The following is a 19608-nucleotide window of genomic DNA, read 5'->3' as shown; positions in this document are numbered from 1 at the left end:
ATCTGTGACGTATAAGAGACGGCTATGTTCGCCGGCTACGGTTGCCGTTAACGCGTGCCGGCTTGGAAGTTTCCCGAGTTGTTTTTCGGGTCAGTCGGTTTCGTGTTGGGAAAATTGCAGGGTTTTCTGCAATTTCTGGAAGACTTTCCATACTGGTTATGATACCAGCACCAGTCGGGGTTATCTGTCTCTCGTGGTCTAGAGACAGATCGCTTACGAGAAATGCTTCTACGTGGTGTGCGCGATCTCTTACGGTCGGTACGAAGACTAAGATAACGCGTGAGTGTGTGACATAACTCGGTTATATCATTCTGAGTCGTTTGAGGTTTTTCTTTGACTGAAAATACCTCGGTAGTAGAAGGTTTCGTAATTTCTAAAATGCGGTCGGCAGATGCAGCTAGCTCGTCTAAGGCGTTGTTCTGGAACGAGACCAGAACTGCCTGTACCTGTTGGGGAAGTTTTGACAAGAAGAGTTGTTTGAATAGACCTTCGTCGAAAGTTCTCGGGCCTATTACCTCTCTCATCCGTTGCAACATGTCCGTCGCAGAACCGTGTTGCAGGTCGATGTTATTGAAGAGTTGATCTAACCTTTGTCGATCGGTTAGGTCTCCTCGTTTAAGAATCGAGCGTTTTAAGATTTCATAAGGATCGGAAACATCTTATTCATGAGGTGAAATGGGATGCCCTAGAACTTCAACATCAAGTAATTAGTTCAAATAAATCAGCCATTCCATGTTTTAAGGAGTAGAACACGACAATAATGAATATGAATTTTTATGTCCAACAAATCTAAAAAGTAATTGTTTATTGGATTTTATTGGACAGTTGTACTAATGCGCGGCTGTTCGCATACTTGCTTCCCTATGTAAATTAATCCTCCCATTTGTTAAATATGTCTGCTTCTGCTGGGAATTTGGCATTGGTTTGGGATGACCTAAAAAGTGGTTTCGACGCTATATTCAGGCTGGAGACAATCAAAAGAAAAAGATACATGGAGCTTCATACTCATGTTTACAATTACTGTACATCAGTCGACCCGAAATCTCATGCAACCCCCAGTAGGAATGCTATAGAAACTGAACCTGGGGGGAAATTAGTAGGTTTTGAACTGTACAAAAAGTTGCGCAATTATTTAAAGGCTCATGTCCACTCCTTGAAGCTAGTAAATTACAATGTTTTCCAGTCATTTCTTCTTTACAGAAAGGAAATAATCTAGTCGATGAAGAAACTCTTTCATATTTCGAAAAGGCTTGGACAGAATTCCGTTTTGCATCCAGAGTTCTGGATGGGGTTTGTAATTACTTGAATAGACATTGGGTTAAACGAGAATGTGAAGAGGGACGAAAGAATGTTTATGTCGTTTATACAGTACGTGATTCTTTTTATTGTAGTGAAGTATTTGAAGTTGTAGTACTAAGTGCATCATAAAAGATTTCATGGCTTTTCTTGATATTATATGCACTCAGAACAGTCAGTAATCCTCTACTTGTGGTTATTTATTCATCCAACTTTGGTGGCTTTCATGTATCGTAGTTCACTTAGATGTTATAATTAGTATTTGTTGTGCATCATGTCATTCCATCATCCACTCATTCCAATATGAACTCCTGCAATCGTAATTCGTTTCCCTCTTTAGTTTATAAATGTCACCCACTTTGATAACAGTATATATAAGTTACTAAGATCAATGTTGGCTAGTGTTGGAGACGGTTGGAAGAAAGTTAGGGGCGACAAAACCAAAACGTGGCATCAGTGCTTGAAGTCACTAATTTCTGGTCTGAGCCATGTTGGTAGATGCAGACTACTTGGTTGGAGACTGTGTGACATGACTCAGAATCCATCACAATGGCATAGGTGTATACACTCTGTCTTCCCTTAAACCGTGTGATTAGAATTGCTTTTATCTTTCTTTCTACGAACGAATTCTTTCTTCCTGTACTATATCCTTATATGCAATCTTTCTTTTATATATTATTATCATTGAAGGGACTACCTCTATGAATTTGGTGTTCATCTTGTTGTGCTAATGAGGTATGGCAAATTGGACCGATGCACATATGTGCCTGGTCCTATTTTGTAGCTGAGTGGCCGACTGACTAATTTTCGAGATCGTGCCAAATATTTATTTCAGGTATAAGATTTCCTACCAAGTGTTTTTGTCACAGACAGGTTAAAAATTATGATCCCTTTAGTAACCTTTGGTGTATTTCGCCTGGTCCTAGTGATTTTACAGGTTTGTTTAGTAATGAGATTATTGGTGTTTGGGATGTTACCCTATCCAAATATCATTTAGATGCTTCCGCAGGGTGTTTTCAGACTTTGTTAATGCTATCTCTACCACGCATACTGTTTCATATGGTTAAGTTCTCCACTAAAACGTATAATGGTAGTCTGTGCATTTCTATCTCTGTATGGTTCTTACTCAGTCCCTTGCTCAATAATTATGACCTCTTTGGAATGATGGTCTCAAAAAATTTGTGTTCATCTGAATGACATTTAGTATATAGTGGATGCTTTGCTATTATTTGGCCTAAGTAGTCATCCAGTCAATTACAATGTAGGACCACGTACATATGTGCATCGGTCCAATTTGCCATACCTCATTAGCACAACAAGATGAACACCAAATTCATAGAGGTAGTCCCTTCAATGATAATAATATATAAAAGAAAGATTGCATATAAGGATATAGTACAGGAAGAAAGAATTCGTTCGTAGAAAGAAAGATAAAAGCAATTCTAATCACACGGTTTAAGGGAAGACAGAGTGTATACACCTATGCCATTGTGATGGATTCTGAGTCATGTCACACAGTCTCCAACCAAGTAGTCTGCATCTACCAACATGGCTCAGACCAGAAATTAGTGACTTCAAGCACTGATGCCACGTTTTGGTTTTGTCGCCCCTAACTTTCTTCCAACCGTCTCCAACACTAGCCAACATTGATCTTAGTAACTTATATATACTGTTATCAAAGTGGGTGACATTTATAACCGCTTACACGTCGGTAACGACTAATTTATTGGCCACCTAAGTATGCGTATTTACTGTGTGAGAGGTTTTTCGGTTAAAAATCTTATGTGCATACATGGGGAGACAACTTGCTCTTTAGGATATTCGGTTTTTGACTGAGACTGCAAGTTCGGGCTCCGCTACATCTGATGCGCCTTGGTTAGATGGGTAATGCTATCATGCCAGCTGGATGGCTGAAAGCGATGTCGATCAGTTATGTTGGTTACACCATTTGATTGTCATGTTACAGTAAAATTGTCATATAGTAGACTTTATAGTCAAGTCAACCTGTTTATTTTAGAGTCTTGACTGTGTTGAACGATCATCTGTTCCTGAACTAGATACCTGAGTTCTGTCGTAGTTCAGTATTTATTTATTTGGTATTTATTTAAGCGTATAAACATTGATACAAAGGATACCAAAATATATATGCGTGACAATAAAAGTGAGATTGTTAAGAGACATAGAAAAGGTAAGTATAATAATAATAATAAAAAGACGAATGAATTAATTTATAACAGTAAATCACATTAAGAATGACAATAATAATAGTAGCTATAGTGAAAGAAGCAGTTCATCTAAGGAAAATACAATCAGGATGGAATGTTCCTCTTATTTATATGAAGAAAGTAAAAGAAAGCTACAGTAGGATCCCCACTGGCTTGTATTCTGAGCCATGTCGGGTAACACCTCAAGCTACTCAGGGAATTGTACAGGACTAACAGATGCCAGTCCTGTGCAGTTTTTTTCTATAACACAGAGCCACGTCATAAGCTGACTACCTATCCACTCTTTCCAGTCAATCCCAGATTCGGTAAATAATGCACGAGTCGCTTAACATCCTCAACTTGAACAGGCTAGGTTTCACAAGTATTGGACAAAATTGCTCTCACTGACGCGCTGTAGATCCAACCTTTACCAGCTAGGGTGGCATCACGAAGGCGTCAAAGATGGCCCGAATTGGTATAAACCGCTCTGTTTTTCACTGTGATTTAATATTACCAGTCACGCCATCACCAGCACCTATACAACTACCCAGATACATGAACTCGACTATTATCTGCTCATCACCAAGAGTAAATGCAGGTAGTGCCCTACCAGGCTGAGAAAAGTACTTTGCACTTAGAAGGTACAAAGCACATGCCATACCTACGGACACTAATTGCCAACTAAGTGCCAGTTTCGTGGTTTGATTATTATCTCACAATAAGATATCATCCGCATGCTCAAGGTCGGAATACATTTCTCCAGATAACAAATCCTCACCACTATTACCTAGACCCGTATGAGCTGTTTCCAGAACGTCGTCAGCAGCTAAGTTGAAAAGGAATGATGATAATGGGCAACCCTACCTGACCCCAGTGTTTGAATGAAGCAGTGAAGAGAGGTGGTTGTATTCCCCTACTCTGTTTGAAGTATTTGTATATAAGGCCTTCAAGATGTTAATAATCCTCTCTAGGACACCCTTTTTCAATAGACAATCCTAGAGAACAGTCCTGTTAAAGAAATCGAAGCGGGCCTGATATCAAGAAATGCAACGATTGTTGACCTGCAATACCTATGGTGGTGTTCTAACATTTAGCGAGGGGTGAAAATATGACCAATGCATCTTCGACCAGAACGAAAACCAGTCTGATCCTCACAAGTCAATCTTTCAGGAGTTTTGGACCATCTGCGAAGTATGTCGGCAGTAATTTGAGCGCAATCGGAAGTAAACTTATCCCGCGATAGCTTTTGCATAGGTGACGTAAACCCTTTTTATTGATAGGGGCGACTATCAACCTATTTCATAGTGTTGAAACACTCAGTTTACTGGTCTACTGTTTGGTACACCGTTCATGAATTAGCTTTGCTTTATTGACAACTGTTCCTATTCAGCCAACATACTTATCGACTTGCTGTTCATAAAAAAGCTTGTTTGGAAATTCATTTTTGTGGTTTATTTTTCTGCTTAATTGACATTTCATGTCTTTATCGTTTAAAGACCTCGTAATCATACATTTTCGTGTTTTTTGGAAAAAATTAGTTGTCAGCTCTGAGGAGGTAAACATTGAGCTTTCATATGAAGACAAATGACCGTTCGATTTTCTAAAGAACAAATGTATTTCATCACTTTCTGCATATTTAGTATTAAAGACGTAACAAACAAATATTTCGCAAACTTCTGTTTATTGTAGCTTGCACTGATAACGTGGCGCGAACATTTACTAAAACCTCACGCTAGGGTTTTAATCAGCGCAATTCTTCGTGAGATCGAACGTGAACGACGTGGAGAAATTTTATCTACCTTACGACTAAGAAAGATTATTGAGTGCCTGGTTGAGTTGGGTATTACGTCTGACCAACAGTCTTTCTCAACATCTACGTTGACTGGAACTGCTTCATCACCTAGTGAACCCTTGCCATATCTAATGAAACCTTTTAAATCTCCTAATTTTCCCCCTAAACCTAGTGGTTCTACTTTAAAACCAAATAAGTCTGAAGTGGTAAGTACTTTGAGTTACTGTTTGCATATTAATGTTCAATTCTCATAACCCTACCTATCTACTCATCATCGCTCGTCTCTCAGTTTATTGTAAACAAGTTAGCATCGAACTATCTAGTTATTTACTTATCTAACGTTTTAGATGGAGACTATGTTTGTCAATCTATATTTTGTCACACAATCAGTGGTGTCACTATCGAGTACTAGATTACTAGATTATAGTGATAGGTTTCCTTATGTTTTACTATTTCAGACTAACTTAATGGGATTTCAAGGGATAAAATATACAGGACGATGAATAAAATAGTTCTCAGATTTCATAGTGAACACGTAGGAGACAGCACTGTGGGTTCTCAAGTGAGGTTTTTACAACTGTGGTTAAGCTAATATTTCACATAACCATCTGTTGACGTTCTCTTTGGTGTTAGTGACATTTCTTAGGTTAGTTTCAAATGATAGGCATGTCAACCTTATATATTCAAATGATCTCACGAAATTTTTCAAGGAATATATAAGGTTGACATGTCTCTACCTCCTGATACTTTATTACCTACTTTTATCTGTTAGTTCGTATATAAAAAAAATAATCAGAAATCGATCCACTCTGCATGAGTCCTTTGAATCTTTTATGTAGCATAAATTCTTAGTGAAATTTTTTCTGCATCATTCATTGCTTACTAGGTCACTTTTGTTCACAGTAAAATATGGAGTGGTACATGCTAAGCAATAGCATCATAGCTTGTAAATATCACGAATGATGGTTGTATTTGTACATATGAGTAAACAATTGATTATTCGAAGAAAAAATATCTTAATGCTCATACTAATGTCTCTGGGAAGTAAATAATATCATATCTTGTCCTTAGTGTTCTGATCGAGGTGTATTGAAAAGATTAATAATACTTACTCCATTTATTTACACGGATAATTGTGTATGATAAGAACATAAATTTAGATTTTATGTTTATCAACTATGATACAGTGTTTGTAAGTTCAACTATATTAATTGGACTAATAATTTGTTCGTTAACGGTGTAGTGATTCATCATAATTCTTATTGTTGGAAGTGTTTAGTTATCCAAGTTATGTCTTATCATCTATATATTTCCCCTTAAATTAACGTATTTTGAAATACTTTGGGTTTTTTTTTGTTAGGAATCCAGCTTCCAGGGCACATCAAATAAAACCACCCCAAATTTCCGAGGTCCACTTCATTCCGGAGATCCAGTGGATGAATCGACTCCCAATACTCCTAGTGCGACATCATCATTGACATCGGACACGCGAACCAATCTATCAGTTTATCAGGAATACTTTGAACGACCATTTTTGACTGAAACTGAACGGTATTACCGATTAGAAAGTGCTCAGTTTTTGCAGTCAAACACAGTACCCGAATACCTTCAAAAAGCAAGTCATATGTGTATTTACATACGATATTATTATAAATTATATATTCATTTCTAGTCAGTATATTTACATTCCGAATAAAATAAAGACTTAAATAAAATAAAGATTTTAGTGGCAGACTAATCTTCTCCATATTTCCTGACTTTAATGGTCACATAACTTTATGTGAATAAATGAAGTGGTCAACTTATTTCTAAGTAGGTATCGCATCAAGCTAGTTCTGCATCATTATTAGTTGCAGACACTTGTTTCGACCTGCGTACATGTTTGGTCTAAGTAAGTACTACAAGACAATCGGCTAACCTCTAACCATTCACTTCGGCGATATTTTATAGCCAAACGATTTATTTCTTAAACTTCGTAAAAATAGTGGTAGGTGCCACAACAGTGCCTGAACCTCTTGCTATTAAAAATAAGTCTTTACAAATATAGTTGTAGGGGATAACCAATGTTAATAATTAAGTGGATTAGAAGTCCAAATTATCCTTCAAGATAATTGTAGTTGATTTAGTATACCTGAATCTGCGTTACTGTAGTGATTGTTGTTTGACCTTGCATATTGTTTGATAGCTTGTGGTAAGACTAATCTTCCACATTGTCCGGGTTTAAACCAATGATTACTTGAATTATTGACTGATATTGGCATGTCTATTAGTCTCGTTATGTAGATGTTTACAGATGTTCATTCCGACATTCAGCTAGTGGAAAAGCAAAGTAGTAAGAAATAATATGAACATTAGTGGGCAACTAAATATAAGAAGTCCTTTTTGTTAAACAGTGCACAGAGACTGTGTTTTAAAACATATTTCTGGAAAATGTTATGTACAGATTTGCACCACTTTTTAAACAATTAGATATGTTTTAAGTCAAGAGAACCTAGTTAAACAGACGAAACTATGAGAATGAAGTAAGTTTTGTTAATCTAAAAGGATGTGTATGCTGTTGAGAATATACGGTCAAGTATCAGTTCCACACTGCCCACATTAAATTGTTAATTATCTTAGAAAAATACTTTACCGTTGAGATAACTAGGTTAATCTAACAGTATAATATTTTTTTATGGATCACTACAATTGCTGGTTTTATTAATTCCACTGACCAACTAATTTTCTTGTCAAGATAAAAACCTTGTGCAACATGTCTTATAGCTGTGTTTAATCTCATGAATCATGAAACTAAACGTCATCATAGTTTCTCAACGATAGCCATTTAAGATTAATATTGCTTATAGTCACCTCTGCCATTGGATAATTATTGAATATTTAGTATTTTGTATTTATGCTTAAATTGTGCTGAATCTTTTACTATTTATATTTTAGTTTTGAAATTACATTCATTTATAGGTGGAAACACGATTAAATGAAGAACGTATTCGTGTTCAAACTTATCTACATATAAGTACACTTCCCAAATTAATTAGATCTTGTGAACATTATCTAATTGGTGAACATATAGATCGGTTAACATCTGTCTTCTCAGATCTTTTCAATGAAGATAGAGAGGAAGGTGAGTTTAAAAATTTTTTGTTTTACTGATTAGTTTATTGTTTAATTGAATATCACAAGAACGTTAACAATTTACTTACATTTATGTGCATATTTTTGTGCATGTATTCATAACTGAACATAAAACACAGTGTCTGAGACTTAATTCTTCAGACTAATAATAAGATAAGGTTATTTAAAACTCCCCTAAATGAATTTATATCCGATACAACACAACATGCAACAATCGAATCACAATTGACGGAGAAGATTTGGAAGATGTAAAAAGTTTAACATATCTGGGCAGCATCATTGATGAGCACAGTGGATTTGATGCAGATGTGAAGGCGCGGATCGGCAAAGCAAGAGCAGCATATTTACAACTGAAGAACATCTGGAACTCAAAACAGTTCTCAACCAACACCAAGGTCAGTATTTTCAATGCAAATGTCAGAACAGTTCTACTATATGGGGTGGAAACATGGAGAACGACGAAAACCATCATCCAGATAATACAAGTGTGTATTAACAGTTGCCTACGCCAAATAATTCAGATCCGTTGGTCAGACACTATCAGCAACAACCTGTTGTGGGAGAGGACAAACTAGATTCCAAAGGATGAATAAACCAGGAAGAAGCACTGGAAGTGGATAGGATACACACACATTGAGGAAATCACCCAACTGCATTACAAGGCAAGTCCTCACATGGAATCCTCAAAGCCAAAGGAGGAGAAGAGGAAGACCAAAGAACACAATACGTCGAGAAATGGAGACAGACATGAGAAAAATGAACGAAAATTTTACAAAACTAAAAAGGAAGCCCCAGGACAGAGTGAGTTAGAGAATGCTGGTCGGTGGCCTATGCTCCATTGGGAGTAACAGGTGTAAGTAAGTAACTGAATTTTTCGCGTACACTTGTTTGAAATTTAAAGTGAATTTAAAAATCCTACACTTATGCACTACAGTTTCCTAGAGATTGGAAAAAAAATCTCATATGATTGTTTCTAAACTAATAATAATTAGACTCATTTTGGTTTTGCAATGTTGCACATTTCATTATTTAAATGTTCTAAAACTTTTAGAATTATTCAACTCCTTAAACCAACAGATAATTGTTAAAATAGAATAGAAATATTATTTAGCATTTAGATAGGCGTCATTACTATGTCTATTTGTCAGTTTGGAAATACACCGATTCGATACTCGAATGGAAGATGCACTTTGATTAATGTTGTATAGTTAAAAACGATTTAAAAAAAGCCCCGTATACATAATTGACTAGCTTATTGCGACTCATTAACCCGGGATATTGGTACATTTAAAAAAGCTGGTTATCCTCTTGAGATTCAGAGACTTTTCCGTTTGTACAGCTATTGGTTAATTTTATGGTAATTTTCTAGTTATGCTTAGAAAAAAAGATTCAGTGTAACTGTTACTTGATGGTCTTCTGATAGATGTTTACCTTTGTTGATAACATCCTATAACTTTCTCCGAATATAGAAATTTTTTGAGGATAAGTAAAGAAAGCCAATAATTTGAATGTTTGTGATATATCCCAACGTGAATCATAAATGGTAAGTGTTAGGATCTATTAATGGACAAATATTATACCTATATTTTATTGTATAATTGTTAAGTTACTTAACTATACATATTTGTAAAGTTAGCTGTAAATTGTTAGCATATATCTATGAGATTCTGATAGTTTATTACTGTTCCAAAGATCCCCTCATTTATAATTAGGAAAAGTTTCATCCCCACATATTTTTCCCTTATCAGTTACCTGTGTTTTTTTAATATCCCATTTCTGCACTCATATTTAATTTACGATATTATGAAATTTTATTGTAATATTTAGATATATGGCGAATGTATCGCTTAGTTGGTCATTTTCCTAGTGGAATACGTGTTCTTGTCTCTGTCATGGAAGATCATGTTGCTGATAAAGGATGGGAAGCTATCCGTCAAGTGGCTGAAGCTGCTTTAAATGTGAGTTGATGTTTATTCACTTTTGTTTTGCTTTTCATATCTTTTTACCACACATTGACAATCAGTGAAAAGATTTCTCTTAAGCTTTTTTTGTTGATGGAAATGAACTTATGCATCGATCAAACAAAAAAATTAATTGTCTGTTAATACTATGAAATAAAAGCTTCAGTTACCTTGTTTATTATTATTGATCACTAGTGTTAAAAGCATTTTGGATCAGAAAGCTTATACCATCATAATCGAGACATTTGATAGGCTTTACACGGCTATACATTTTTCTCAATTTTACTTCGGGTTTATTTGAATTTTTAGGATCCCAAATTGTATATTGATACAATATTAAAAGTTCATCAAAAACATTATAATCTTGTATTATCCGCCTTCGCTTGGGATCCTGCATTTTCACGTGCCTTAGATAAAGGGTGTGAACGTTTTATAAATCGTAATGCTGTCACTGAATTAGCTGGAAATCAAAGAAAATCCCCTGAACTTTTAGCTAAATATGCAGATTTCTTATTAAAGAAAAGGTTAGTTTATTATTATGAATTAATAATGTTTTAAATTATATCTCCTAAATTTTCAAGCCTTGGTTGTGTTCATGATCATTTTTAAAATATTACTACTGAATTGTATTTTGTAGCTCGGTATTGATATTTATAATCACAAGATTTGTTATGAGCCTTTACGTATATTGGCCTCCTTTTTTGCTTAGCTAAAAAAATGCAATCATTTACACCTGTTACTCCTTGTGGAAGGGTATAGGCCGTCTAGCAGCACTCTCCATCCAACTCTATCCTGGACAATCCTTTCCAGTTGTTATTTGTCCTTTTGATATCTGCTTCCGATTCCCGATGCGGTGTGTTCTATTGTCTGAATACATATGCGCCACACATGTCGCTTAGTTTGTGTGTGGACTGTGATACTGCCATCCTCTTTGGACAGCATTAGAGCAACTTCCTGAGTGTGCGAGATATTTTCTTCTTCATGACCAGAGTACGGCAGCATCTCTCCCGAATCTATCCTTTTCTGTTCAGCTTGGGTTCAATGCGTTTCACTGATTCTGTCAAACTCTATAATTGCTTGATCAGCACTTAACTTAGTGAATAATATGAGGGATTTAGTTGGTTTAATTGTTCAGTCGTAAAGTTCAGAACACCAGAAACCATTTTGTATTATATATATATATATATATATATATATATATATATATATATATATATATATATTAAAGCACTTGACTTTTAACTAACAGGTAACAAGTTCAAACTACGCTCTACTTATTTCGTTTTGAGCAACCAGATAGTATCACAAGGTTTCTTACAGTTGATGTGACGTAAAACGGAATATAATACCATGTACACAAAATATTAATCTACTAACTCATTCACCATATCTTGAGTGCTGTTAGAGGTATGAGGGCAGTTCTCACTTCCCGGTTGCCCACACCGTGGGAGGGTTCTTCTGGAGGTACCTGGAAAGGAAATTGGATTAAAGGTGGCCTTAGTGTCCTGAGAGTGTGACCGCAGTGCCCAAGCGACAACTGCATGAAGTCGGCCACACACGACCTTTTTATTAGTAATTTTTGAGTAATTTTTGTGTTAGCTCCGTACTTGTTGAGACCCTACCGCTGAAGACGGATATCCGTGGGATAAGGCGAGGTGTGCATTTTTAGGGTCGACCTTTTCTAACCCCACCCCTCCTTGTGGGTAGGCAGCATCTCTGTCATGCTGGTTGTCTGAAGGAAACACCTTACTGCTGTCACACCTCTGTACAGTCAGCAGTACGACTTCGCCTTCGGACCTTGGGTTTGTTGCTTTTAGTCTTACCGCTCTTCAACCGACCTGTCTGACATGGTAGGACCTTGAGGAACGGTTGTTCCAGCCAGTATAGCTCGGTTGCTTCATCACGATAGGCAAGCCCGACCACCACGTCAAGGTGGCAACAACGGTTGAGCATTCGCCAGGTACTTGGGTATGGCCCGCATTCTCAACGTGAAGGCTAAGGATACAACCCGGTTACCCAAAAAGAAATAGGCGGATGAATTTTGAATATGGGAATTAGTTGCTGGAAACCGAACGCTGTAATCACTAAACCACCATTACGTATATTCGGTAAATTAGTTGAATTTCAAACTTTTTATTAGTTATAAATTATCAGTCGTACAACAACTCGAACTTTTTTATATACTCAGGCTCCAGACATCCTTATCTTGTTGCGATGACTAATTTTTGGTGCAATAAATCAGTGGACATATCGTACTACAGTTAGCTATTACAATTATCCTGCTTTCAGTTTGGTAATTGATATTTATGACTTTAGATATTGGTCAGTTATGTGTAAATTCTTCGTTTTTGGAGTATAATGCATTTGATCGATTTCTAACCAAGTTATGATTACAAGTATTTGTTGCGTTTCTCCAAATCGAGGATTAAAACTAGTCATAGTAACTGGAGATAATCTGGTTATGTTATTTCACAGTTTCTTGTCAATTTTATTACCGAGTGCTTTCATAAGAGTCCATATATATATATATATATATATATATATGGGCTATGTTCTAACTGTTTAGTGCTTCTTTCTTCCTTTTTCAGTGCGAAAGATATTCAATTGGATGATTTAGAAGAAACACTTGGACAAGTAGTGAGTATTTCAATATTTTTTCAATTATTTTTCCGTGTCACCTAACTGATACAGACTGCATAATTCTTCTTTCTTCTGTTTATAAAATTATCTCAATTGTATTGAAAAGTCTATCAGTACAAATTATTTACAAATGAAATGACCATAAAATCTCTTCGAAGTGTTTTTTTTAAGGTTTGGAATTATTTTATCAGTAGTGTTGATGATATTTTCTACATTATTTCAAAGCATGTACTTAATGTCTCTTGGTTTGTATCATTCAATAAAGTGTTCTTTGTATATGAATTTGTGCTAATCTGCAGTGAAAATACCCACGATATCCCTTTTAACGCTCCTCATTCTTCGCTTCCCGTCACTATGTAGTTTTGCTTATTTGTTCTGGTTAATCATTTTAGATGAATGTGTTCCGCTATATTGAAGATAAAGATGTCTTTCAAAAATTCTATAGTAAAACACTGGCTCGCCGTTTAGTTTATAATCAATCTGTATCCGAGGATGCTGAAGCTTCTATGATTTCTAAATTAAAAGAAGCTTGCGGTTTTGAATACACCGCGAAATTACAACGGATGTTTCAAGATGTTAATGCTACTAGAGAATTGAATGCGAAATTTTCAGATTATTTACAAAAACAAGAAGAAGCCAATGGAAGCACAATTAAAGGAAGTAAGTTTTATGTATGTACCAAACTTTTATAGCTTCAACTATTCAAGAAGATGATTTTGCTTCTTTGGTTCGGCTTTCTGAAAAAAGTTTATTGTAAAGTTGAAATTCTCAGTTTCGTCTTGATGTCTCGTTTCAAAGTTTTTTGTTAACCTGTTTATATATGTTGATTTGTAACTTTCGTCTGTGAACCAGTGAGAAGTGTTTCCATAGCCTTTATTTTTCAAAGTTTTTTTATCACCTAGATGTTTGTGAAACTGTCGGAGCATTTATTTAAACTCTAAGGTGTGATGCATCTGGTTCCTTCTTGTGTCAATATTTATGTTCAAATAAAATAGGAAAAATGTATTTAAGAGTAAGTTACCAAAAATCCGTATACTCCGACTCATCCAAATAACAAAGCAACTTTCATACCATAAAATAGTCCATAACTATGACTGTAAAGGTAGTAGGTTTGACTTGTTTTTTTAAATCATTCCCGATTTCCTACCTAAAATAGCCTACTGATTATCTTATTTTTAGTCACTTTCATTATTCATACTGGTTGTTATGCTAAGCATAAACTAATTTATTATATTTATCTATTTTTTTTATTTAAACACATAAACATTGGTACAAGGAGGCACCGAATACATATGCGCCACATAAATCATTCGATTTGTGTGGGGGCTATGATACTGCCCGGGTGCCCAGACCGAAGCAGGTGGTTTTCTTAGGGGGCCACACCCCGAGCCTTGGACCTAAAGGTCTGACCCACAAGGTGATGGAGCATCGTAAGGAGATGCAGTCCCATGGTAGCCGGTGACCAACAATTGGTTCATACGCCATTTGTTCCATCAGGATACTGGAGCCCATGTGCACCATTGATTTGGTTTGGAATCCGGTTAAAGCGCCGGACATTCGTTTTTCGTCCTCTCGATTTCGTAAACAACACGCCCACCACAAGAATGCAGTGAGTAGGACTTCCCTGGTAGAGGCTGTATACGCGTGGCCGTGTGAGAGCATTTCGAGAGGGAGGGTGGGCCCACTCCACTCTCGGCCATATCAGGGCATTTGGGGGCAATTTATTATAGGTGATAAATCTCACGAGCATTTAGTCAGTAATCTATAGTCTTCTTTTTGAACAAATGGGAGGTTCATTCAAATATGAAGCTTTGTGTTAATTGTTTTTTTCTCTTTATTATTTCATGGAAAAGATACTTTTCAATACTTAATACAGGATATTACTTTCCTTTTGTTCACTTTCTATTTATCCATCCATCCTTTTTTCTTTTTCAAATAATAGTATAAAGGTTAACACATTGATTTTTTATCTTAGTTCACCTTAAATCATTAAATTTGCATTCTAGGTAAGTATATGATAGTTTTTTATTATTATTCCGCCTCAGAAATAGAAAACTTTTTCTTCGCATGTTAGTGAACATGGGAAGTAGAAACAATTTCAATTAAAATTGTATTATAATATAGTTTGTTTTTATTGTTATTATACACAATCGGTATAAACATCACATACTGACAGTTAGATGTTAAGCTGTGTAAACATCTGATATCATCCAACTGGTTTCCTTGTTAAAACTTGACTAATTAAGAAAGGTTAAAAGAAGGAGAAAGAGAGAAAGAAAGGGAAATCAATAGATAACTTTACAAATTCACGATAAACTGGTATTATAATACGATGTTGTTGTCATAATAAATAAGACCCTGGACGCTAGATATTATGATAATTTCAACATGCCATTAGTAAATAAGGGGTTAGAATGGTTGACTAACTGTTGGGATTGATAAATGTTTCAGTCAGTTATTTGTTCTGAGTCATATTTGGAACATAGACATAATTAACGACTTCTGTGACTAGGAGGTGATGTTTGACTTCATCTGTCCTAGGGGTCTCATGATAATTTGTTTCACTGATAGTCGTACCAAAGCTGTAGTTCATCAGATTATTAATTATATTGTAGTGACTTGAATATTCCAGCCTTTAGCCGGTCAACCAACATTGACATGGGATCTTGCACAAATGTTTGTCACACCGAGTCACCATACTTTATATCTGCGCTGGAAGGTAGTAAATCAAAAGATGATAAATACAGCAAGTAAATTAATCTGAACTGTGATCGAGATCTATAAATAAGATACGTATGTAGTATATTCTACTAATGCTGTCAAACATAAGTAGTATGTAGCCGCAACCGGAAGTGGAACGCCTGGCAGCAGAAGATTGAATTGAAGAGAATAAAAAGGAAATGAGAGAGGAATCAAAATAACGACAGAAGTAGAGGAATAATCGAGTATGTAAAGGGCAACGCAAAGATGTTCAAATGATGTATTTAATATATATATATATATATATATATATATATATATATATATATATATATATATATATATATATATATATATATATAATTTTTCATTAAACAATAAATTGATTTTCCCCACATGAGTTCTCGTTCACTACACGTATACATGAGCTCAATAGGATCACATGCAAGTGAATCATGAGTTCATGAATAGCAATTGATTTAATACTTCAGGGAAAAAACATGTCACTAACAATTAGACTGAGCCATTTTAGTAATTGTGGATTACCTGGTTGAATTTCACTTGATTATCATAATGACCTGAGATTTTGAATGCAATGACTCAAATCTGTTCGCAGTAGGGTAGGTGAATTCACTCGTTGTTTTCCCTTAGGACTCGAGTCGTAAAATCTTGTACTTTTTTATCTATTTAATTTTTTCATTACTATTGATACCGTTACTACTTATACTATTCTGGGATTTGTTTTGATAATTTGATTTCGACGGGTTAATGTGCTAACGACGGCTTAAACTAATGCAAATATACATAGATATATATGGACACAACTCAGTGACTGACTGAAACAGTTTGTGCTTCCCAACATGACTCAGACGAGAATTCAGTGATTTCATTGATTAGTTCTATGCCTTGATCTTGTCATTGTTACCTTTATTCCAATTAACAATTTTATTATTCACTATTCCACGTCACGGTCGGTGTGTCTTTGATGTACATGGCTGAATGTGTCAATATCGCCTATTAGATGTATACAGGCTGGTAACTTCATAATTTAAACATTCGACTTAATCTTAATGTCTGTGGTTCGAAACCCACTCAAAATATTTTGGTTTGTTCAGCTGACTGGAATCACATGGTGGTTTAAAACTGGATCCCAAAACTGAACTAGATTTCTCTACCTCATTATTTAGAATAATTCAGCTCAACAAGTAACATTACTAATAAAATATAAACACATCCAACTGACATTTTCCCAATAGTATGCAACATGAATGTTAAGTTGCAATTTTTGGTACTATAAAATAAAGTATATGAAGTAACCAGTGTAAATTCGTTCCTACTTCAGTAGCCACAAAGTGTAGTCGTTTTTGCAGTTCGTCTAGCACGTCCTTTTTGAGTGAATTATGTACTCATCCAGAATAAATATACGAAAATCTCTCTAATACTTATCCTTTTTGTGTAAATAATCTCTGTAAGTATCTTAATTGATGTGCAATTACTTTGTTTTCACTTTAAAAAGTCAAATATATCGTGTAATTAAATGTTTAGATGTTATCAAACCTTTCGCTGGAGAGATGATATGATTCGATCATCTTTTTCTGTCTTTTAAACATGATACTGTCCATATATATATTTATAAGTAGTGTCATGTTATATATCATCTACTCGCACACACACTATGCAAGTCATACATATCTCATTATATACTTTATTTAATAATAGTAGCCACCCTAGTAACATTCCATTTAATCACATGGGCGAGTGATGTCTGATGTAATTTGAAAAAAAAAGCATATGATTTTCTCGTATTACACAATAGCTTTACTTCCCTAGAGAAATTTGTTTGTTTGTTATTTAAATTTAGTGCGTTCTTTTTGTTTAACTATGTGTTGACCATGTGTATTTATTTGATATCCTATATAAAAATAACTAACTAGTGTATATTATACGATGTATTGTATCATAGAATAAGCTTTTAATATGATTTTTTTTATTGATCACATCTAGGGAATTGAATTTCCACTAAGTGTTAAAATTCAATTATCATATTTATATAGATATATGCAACAGAACAGAATTCCAACCTACACAGTGTTTGAGAGTTGAATCATTCACTCAGTCATGACAACAATTCTCATGTCCATTAATTTATTTTCACAGTTGAATTCATGAGTCGATCTAAGCTAGACCACATTTGGGAACCTGGAAGCAATGGACAACGGTTTCGTTCTAGTATGAGACTCTTCATCAGTGCGTATCCACGATTCCACACTTGGGACTCGAGCCCAGGACTTTCGGTCTCGAACGCGAGCGCGTAAACTTTAAACCATTGAGCAGGCATCCGACGCTGTTAATGTTTAAATTTAATTGATCCATAATCTTGCGCAACCCTTCTTGCATTGTTTGAGGTGGATAACTCGCACAACCGACACGAATTGGTGTTTCTATTTAAAATTTAATATTAAGAATCACTTTAATCACTGAAATGTATTATGATTAACCATGTTAACTCAATCTTCAACCAGTTTGTCATAGATTTGTATCCTCCTTGAACAAGTTCATATGAAAAATTGTGATTTAATGCAAGCTCATAAATTTCTTTTTTGATAGGCTATCATTTAAATAAACATCTATTTTTTGGTAACATGCTTACCTATTTTGTTATGAATTCCTTGAAGTACTTTCCTATAACATTTGGAAAGATAGTTTGTTTTGTATACACCATTAAGCATGAACTTCATCATTGACTACAAATATTATGTATGGTATCTTTCTTTGTGTAACTTTGCTTCCTTTGATTACATCATCATGCTATAGTCATACACCTTTCGATTTTCTACATATCATACAAATTGATTTCATTACATTGATCTGGATCTATTTTTCATATTTTGTTATTATAGAAGTGTTTGAAGAGTTTAACAACGATATTGATGACAACGGTTCATAATATTGTACGCTTAACTGATGATTGTTCACACAAGACAATAGGCTAATGACTCGATCACAGCCAAACAAACTGATTTGAAAACATAATTCAACTACCCGACTGAATAGATTTTCATTTAGTGCATTAAAATGTCCACACATTGAATAAATAAGAGATAAAGGATTTGCTGATCTGTTGTGTGCCAATCACTTACATACTTACGTCTATTACTCCCAATGAAGCATAGGCCACCGTCCAGCATTCTCTAACTCATTCTGTCCTGGGCCTTCCTTTCCAGTTTTGTAAAACTTTTGTTCATTTTTCTCATGTCTGTTTCCATTTCTCGACGTATTGTGTTCTTTGGTCTTCCTCTTCTCCTCCTTTGGCCTTGAAGATTCCGTGTGAGGGCTTGCCCTGTGATGCAGTTGGGTGATTTCCTCAATGCATATGTGTATCCTATCCACTTCCAGTGCTTCTTCCTGATTTATTCCTCCTCTGGAACCTGGTTTGTCCTCTTCCACAACAGGTTGTTGCTAATAATTTCTGGTCAACAGATCTGAATTATTTTGCGTAGGCAACAATTAATAAACACTTGTATCTTGTGGATGATGGTTTTCGTCGTTCTCCATGTTTCCACCCTATACAGTAGAACTGTTCTGACATTTGTATTGAAAATTTTGACCCACTGCCACTGAGTCTACTGCCACACTAGTCACTTGCCAATCACAATAAGATCTAACTATATAATACAATTCTTGAGTATCATATAATTTATAAATAGTTTTATTATTTTCTTATTTTATCATCATCAATCTACATAGAGGTGCTTAGTAATGTTTCAATATTGATAAATTTTTCATTTATATTTGTGTAGCTGATTTTAATATCATGATTCTTAGTTCAAACGCATGGCCATTTCAAGCTCAAGGACCTTTTTCTATTCCTCCTGAAGTAAGT

The 19608-nt window shown here is 35.2% G+C and overlaps 1 protein-coding gene across 1 annotated transcript in view; it reads left to right on the top strand.

Annotated features, from left to right (window-relative positions):
* Positions 1–835: 835 nt before the first annotated feature.
* Positions 836–19608, top strand: part of CUL1 (Cullin-1) — a 32361-nt gene continuing 13588 nt past the window's right edge. Inside the window, exons 1-10 of the mRNA XM_051219280.1 lie at positions 836–1162; positions 1201–1368; positions 5190–5498; positions 6653–6907; positions 8251–8413; positions 10252–10382; positions 10695–10909; positions 12974–13022; positions 13418–13685; positions 19526–19602. Of these exons, the coding sequence (XP_051065967.1) occupies positions 893–1162; positions 1201–1368; positions 5190–5498; positions 6653–6907; positions 8251–8413; positions 10252–10382; positions 10695–10909; positions 12974–13022; positions 13418–13685; positions 19526–19602 (1905 nt within the window). The 5' untranslated portion in view covers positions 836–892. The remainder of the gene's footprint in view (positions 1163–1200; positions 1369–5189; positions 5499–6652; positions 6908–8250; positions 8414–10251; positions 10383–10694; positions 10910–12973; positions 13023–13417; positions 13686–19525; positions 19603–19608) is intronic.

Source organism: Schistosoma haematobium, chromosome 4, assembly GCF_000699445.3.
Source record: "Schistosoma haematobium chromosome 4, whole genome shotgun sequence".
Classification (NCBI taxonomy): Eukaryota; Metazoa; Platyhelminthes; class Trematoda; order Strigeidida; family Schistosomatidae; genus Schistosoma; species Schistosoma haematobium.
Note: the sequence above shows the minus strand (reverse complement) of the source record. Positions and strands in the feature narration are given on the sequence as shown.